The 6277-nt window shown below is 54.0% G+C and overlaps 1 protein-coding gene across 1 annotated transcript; it reads right to left on the bottom strand.

Annotated features, from left to right (window-relative positions):
* Positions 1–809: 809 nt before the first annotated feature.
* Positions 810–5827, bottom strand: net1 (neuroepithelial cell transforming 1). Its single transcript, XM_068755149.1, has 9 exons — positions 5735–5827; positions 3230–3337; positions 2968–3132; positions 2640–2702; positions 2229–2402; positions 1869–2126; positions 1623–1793; positions 1345–1531; positions 810–1252 (listed from the first exon to the last, which is right to left on the bottom strand). Exons 1-9 carry the CDS (start codon positions 5825–5827, stop codon positions 810–812), a joined length of 1662 nt encoding a protein of 553 aa, XP_068611250.1.
* Positions 5828–6277: the final 450 nt, after the last annotated feature.

Here is a 6277-nt window from a genome sequence, read left to right as displayed (position 1 = left end):
ACATGTTTACCGTCCCTCTGGACACATCCTTGCTGCAGCGAGCCGTGTCCACGCCTAAAGCTGCACGCGACACACGCCGCGCCGACCAGCCATGTTTCATTCTGTGTAAAACCAACATGGCTCAGATCAAAAGTTTGTTTCAAAACAAAACCAAATGTAGACTTCGTTGTGATGTCTTTGCTGAACAGACGAGCTAAAATCTCATCCGTCGATTGGATTTAAATTAATGCCTCCGACTGCAGTAAATGAAAAAATAAGTGTCGATCTCAGCATCTGTCATTTAAAGGAATGTATATAAAAATAAGACGCATTTCCTGAATGAAAATCTGACTCCTACAGAGACAGTTAAACTTCTTCGTTTGAGTTCTTTTCTGAAAAGCTGCCCGAATTTTATAATAACTTCCCCAAAAAGCCGCTGCTTTATGACACCTACAAAAATACTACAATCATTTTTAGAATATAAAGATTTAAATATTTGCCCCCCCCCCCAGGGGTGAATGCACCAACAAGCTCTCTCGCACTGATTCCCGTGTGAAAGGCGTCCATTGTTTGGCTTCCCTTTTTAGACGTGGAGGAAGCCGTGCACTCGTCTCCAGAATACAGTGTCTCTGTGGGACGCTCTTGGGGGGGGGGGGGGTAAAGTAAATAGCTGCCGAAGGGGACAGTAACACAGAACACTGCGCCAATAATAATACGCATTCACACAGACTCGCATAAATAGTCCCATGATGCTCCGTGTTGCTTCAACACTTGTGTGCAAAACAGTCTGAACAGGAGTCCGTGCACCCCCCCCCCCCCGTGCCCCCCCCTCACACCATCGTCTCTTTCCTCTTCCCTAAAGAGTACAGGGATTTCTTGTCTTTTTTGGGTTTGTGCGACGTGAGTGCGGAGAGTGACGACGACGAAGATGACGGAGAGGACGATGACGATGATGAGTGAGTTGAAGGCGACGCGGGGGTGGGGGGCGGGCTGCTGCAGGGGGAGCTGGGGGCGGACTGAGAGGTCGGCTGTGGGCAGGTGTCGTCCGCTTCCTCCATGTGGACGATGGCGGAGACGGAAGAAGGGCGGCGCTTGGACCGAGCGCCGCCTGCAGGTGGCGGGGGGGTGGGAGGCTCGGCGAGGGGCCGGTGGACGGAGATGGCGCTGCGGAGGCAGTTCAGCCACTGTTGCTTGTGGAAGATGTCGTTGACCTGCAGCGTGTGGGACTGCGCCTGACTGAGGTCTTGAGATCGCACACGGAAAATGTTCTTTGCTGTGGACAGAGGAGGAGGAGCCAATCATCAGCCAATCCGGACTCGCTACAGCAGGAACTCCGTCACACACTCGAACGCACAAGGCCCTCACCTCTGTCTGCGTTGCTGAAAGCGCCTCGGAAGGAGCCGCCCATTCTGACGTCTCCGTCCTGCAGGTCTTCCAGGACGAGCTCCTGCACCGGGATTGGCTGCCGGTAAACCTGGAAGCAATGGCGCTCGTTTCTGGTGACAGGACGGGTCAGAACCAGCAGCTCAGTGAACAGGAACACGTGCAGCTTCTAGACGGGACCACGAAATAGAGAAAAACACTGTCATCAAAGTCCGACTGTGCTGGGGGAGGTGGGGGGGGGGGGGGGGTGCTCTGCTCACCGTGCCACTCTTGTTCCGGAGCTCTCCGTGACACAACAGACTCCTGCACTGGTCGATGCGAGGATTTCTCTGCCTGTCGTCGAGATACTCCAACTTGTCGATGTAGTACTGACACTCAGACTCGCCCTTCTTCACGTTGATGTCCGACAGCACGGCGTGGATGATGGCGATCTAAAACAAAACAGTCGTTCTTTAAAGGACCGATAAAGATAACGCAACGTCCGGCGCTGTCCGACTTCAACGTACCGCTTCCTCCAGGCCGGCAGCGTCCGGGTGTTCCGTCGGCGTGTGTTTCAGGATCTCTTTCAGCAGCAGCGGATACTTGACCAGACGGGAACGTGGGATGTCCAGGAAGCTCCACAGGTCCAGCTTCCTGCTGAAAGGTGACTCGAGGCAGCGCTGCAGGAAGTCCTGCACCCGTGGGTCCTGCTTCTTCTGGTCCAGCAGCGCCTTGGCGGCCAACTGCTTGCTGCAGTAGTCCTTGTAGGCGTTCAGCCGAGGCAGCTGCGTGGAAGACAGGACACTTTAACTCGGGTTTCCGTGCTCGCTCCATACGCGAGTTCTTTCAACACAACCAAAAGGCTTGAGACATTTGGGGACATTTACCCAGTTCACGACAATCTGTCCGATCTGTCCAACCGTCCCATCCGGCCCTGTAGCTTTGGAAAGCTTGGACAGGAGGTCCTCGTGCAGAGGGATGTAAGTATCCAGGTTGCCAAAGATGTGCGTGAGCTCCTCCTCAGACATGATGGATAGCTTCAGCATCGGGTCGTGGTACGCCTGAGCACGAGGGGGGGGGGGGGGGGGGGGGGGAGAGCCAGAGCAGTCAAACAACAGCATTCCATCAGGCAAGACAGTGGGAGACGCTAAAAATAACTGCTGAGCAGCTCCAAGAGAAAGACGCGGAATGAGCTCGTGTCTTTTTATCGGTTCTGGCTCCGACACGTGAACAGACTTCGGTTTAATCTGCTGGCTTTGCATGCACTCCCTCTGCCACGCGGATCTGAAAACACACACCTTGCGTGCGAGCTGGAGGTCCTCAATCAGGTCCTGTTCCCCACGAGACAGCTCGAATATGGCCTGCAGAAAGGGAGGCGTGTACGTCGTGAGGCGCTGGGTTCAGGACGTCGTTACAGCCGACAGACATTAACACTAAATCCAAAACCTCACGATTCCAAATCGGTGAAGTAAAACGTCTAAAGACTGAAGCCTATCTGGGGACATTCTACCTGTCCTTCTGGCTTTCATGAGATTAGCATTGCACAAAGGCTTGCATGGACATATGAGCCCGTCTGACCCCCTCCAACCGTGTCTCCACGGATTGCCACACTTTGCTGAATCTCACCTCCTGCCGCTTGATCTCTTTGGTGGAGAAGGTTCCCTTCTGGCGGACGTCTAGCGTCTCAGACCACAGTGTGCTGTTCCTCCTTTTGGGCGGTGTTGGGGCCGCTGCCTTGCTGCAAGGCTTCTGGGGCCCGCCCGGCGACTTGCCATCGCCCCGGAACGAGGCCTGCAGACGGAAGCCAGGACGCCCCAGATGTCAGACACGCGGTGCGTTGCAACAGAAACAACACCACAGAGGTGTTCCTCCATCCCGAGGAGCTCACCTGGATGGTCTGGCCGAAGCGCCGGACGGCCCCATTCTTCACTGGTGATATGAGGTTGGCTAGCGACGTCACCCTGCCGAGAGGACGGACACGCTTGTTGCTGGGCTCCTGCAGAAACAAGGGAAAAACAGGTCGTCAAAACTCACGTCAAACTCTGTATGCCAAAACACAGAACCACTGAGTTCAGCCCAGTGAGTCCAGGCACTTCCTGGTAATAGAACACATCACATCAAGTCATGAATCCCCATGACCGACTCCACTCATGGCTTTAGAGTGAGCGGCTTCAGTCAATCCGCAGGCAGACAGACAGCGAGACAAGGAGGAAGCGGCTCCAGCAGCTCTTGGCTCCATTATCTGAAGGGTCCTGAGCCGGTCCAGCCCAACGGAGCACAAAGAACCCTTCTGACTGTCGGTCAGCAGGGACCGGGGGTCCGGAGGAATGCCAGGAATGCACGAGGCCCTGCTCTCAGCTGTTCAAACCCCCCCTCCCTGCTCGCACTCCTCTGCCACCCAGACAACGCCACTGCAGGACGGATCTGTGTTGCTGCTCAACGGCTACACCAGAGACAGTGTAGCAAAGCCAGTCTGTCAGGACCGAAACAGGCCACCAGGGTCAGTCAGAAACTGAGCAGCAGTCATTCACAGGGAGCCAATGTGTTCACTTACAGTGGGCGAGCAGCGGTGCTAATGGTTGCAAGTCGAAACAGGCTTGAAACAGCCGTGACGTGAGAGCAGCCCTACATCTGGCCTAGGTACCCCCCCCCTCGCCTCAGGGATGGGATAAAGGAGCGAGTAGTTTGGCCTCGAGCCAATCACAACAGGTCACACAAATCAGACAGCAAAAGATCAGAGATACCTCCAAACCACCATCATCATTATTATTATTATATCTTTCATTTGAGAGATCTCACGACGACGTGCCGTCGACTCTGCCCCAAAGTCGTGGAGTCGACTCTCGCCCTACGGCGTGGAGTCGACTCTCGCCCTACGACGTGGAGTCGACTCTCGCCCTACGGCGTGGAGTCGACTCTCGCCCTACGGCGTGGAGTCGACTCTCGCCCTACGACGTGGAGTCGACTCTCGCCCTACGACGTGGAGTCGACTCTCGCCCTACGGCGTGGAGTCGACTCTCGCCCTACGGCGTGGAGTCGACTCTCGCCCTACGGCGTGGAGTCGACTCTCGCCCTACGGCGTGGAGTCGACTCTCGCCTACGACGTGGAGTCGACTCTCGCCCTACGGCGTGGAGTCGACTCTCGCCCTACGACGTGGAGTCGACTCTCGCCCTACGGCGTGGAGTCGACTCTCGCCCTACAACGTGGAGTCATTGTGGGGAACGTGGCCGCTGTGAGACTTCGTGCTCTGCAGACTCAGCTGTGGAACAGATCCACACATCCCATGTGCTGCCGTGGCTGCGGTATAGATTTTGGTGCGCCCTCTAGTGGCAGGGAGGAGTTAATATATGCCACATGTCAACTCTGTTCCACACGCACAGAACAACGCGAGTGGTAATTTAATATTAGTGAAAAATAAACAAAGAAAGGTTTCCAGTGGGGGTTTCCAACGTTGATACTGGAAACCTGCGTTGGCCATTGTGCCCTTCCTGTCCTGTGAATAACAAAAGACCAGTAGCCCCCGTCGCTGTGTCAGGAGAAGTGGCTCTGCCTGGTGGTTTGTCCCTCGCACTCTCGTCTCGAGTCACCTCAGAAAAGCAGATGGGTCCAGGCGTTTATCAGTGGAACGCTGACCTCTTGTTGTACCTTGTTACGACCTCCTGAACATCAGATGCTTCGTCAGGGACGGGCTCATGCCCCCCCTCCCGCCCGCCCCCCCCCAATGTGTCCCTGAGATTACACCACAGTTTGAGCCGATGAGACCGAAGAGGCCAATCAGACCTCAAATAATTGAGTCATCGGCGAATTCACAACAAGGTGAAACAGCCTGTAAAGCTAAAACGATAAAGATGAGAATCACGAATCAACCCACCACTTCTCCTTTATCATGCAGCTTACTGTCAAAGACACCACATGTTCCCGAAAGAGAACCTGAAAACGAGAAGCGGGTAGCTCAACAACTTCAAAGGACAAGCTCGGGTTTCACCGCCTGAAAGAAAGCTCTCCTGCCATTTTACATCAGCATCAGAGACAATCAGATTTAACTTCAAATATCAGAGAGCAAAGAAACACCAGACGGGGCTGAACAGAAAACGGTGCGGGTTTGTTGACTGAGGGTTGACCCCCTGCTGGGATGCACATTTACCAACAGACATGCAATACACAATGACTGTTTTCTGGGTGCAGCGACCGTCCAGTGATTAACTCCTGCAGGACATCACAGCATTTAGTCCTGAGGAGCAAAGTTCATCACCGTGTGAGAGGCGAGATAAAAAACAGGGCTCGGCACTGATTGACTCACTATCTGACACAAAGGCATGACTTCCTGTCCAATATTTACCTAAAGACATAGGTAGCAGGAAAAACAGCAGCCAACGCGTTTTCAGGTCTTACCTCTGACTCTTTGTTGGCTTGGTTCTGGTAGTCTATCACTTGCAAAGTCCGTTTGATCGGCACCAAGCTGCCCAGTTCATCGTAAGCCACCATAGCTTACAGGCAAAAACACAAGATCCTTGTTTTAATCCTGGCGAATCAGCTCCACGTAATCCACAGCAGACGAGAACCGAGAATAAGATAAATAGACTCAATGAATAAAGGCAGAGCCCCGCTCAGAGGTGGGAGGGGGGGCACCCTGCTGACTGTGTTCTGGGGCTGAGCGAGGCAGGGAGGGCTTTATAGCTGGAGGACAGACAGGGAGGAGCGAGCCCAGTGATCAGGAGGTATCGGTTTACTCTGGAAGGGAGCAGCGGCTGCCTGCAGACTCTGCTGAGGGAAAACAAGCCTAGGAGGAGCGTCGGCTGTCGACTCCGGGTAGGATGAAGGCAGTTCTTAACCCGGATTAATCTAAACAAGAGAAAACACATAAAAGTGCAAACACTACAAAAAAACTAAAGCACAAGAAAAGTTCATTTAACCAACTTCTGTATCATTTACATC

Source organism: Brachionichthys hirsutus, chromosome 22, assembly GCF_040956055.1.
Source record: "Brachionichthys hirsutus isolate HB-005 chromosome 22, CSIRO-AGI_Bhir_v1, whole genome shotgun sequence".
In the NCBI taxonomy this organism is placed as follows: Eukaryota; Metazoa; Chordata; class Actinopteri; order Lophiiformes; family Brachionichthyidae; genus Brachionichthys; species Brachionichthys hirsutus.
The sequence above is the reverse complement of the archived record's forward strand: the minus strand, read 5'-3'. Positions and strand labels throughout refer to the sequence as shown.

Excerpts from the sequence above, each read along its gene's own strand:
- net1 (XM_068755149.1), bottom strand. The coding sequence starts at position 5,827 with ATGGTGGCTTACGATGAACTGGGCAGCTTGGTGCCGATCAAACGGACT. Across the intron at positions 2,403-2,639 it reads ACCTCCAGCTCGCACGCAAG|GCGTACCACGACCCGATGCT; the intron begins GTGTGTGTTTTC and ends CCTCGTGCTCAG. Across the intron at positions 1,532-1,622 it reads TCCGGAACAAGAGTGGCACG|AAGCTGCACGTGTTCCTGTT; the intron begins GTGAGCAGAGCA and ends GGTCCCGTCTAG.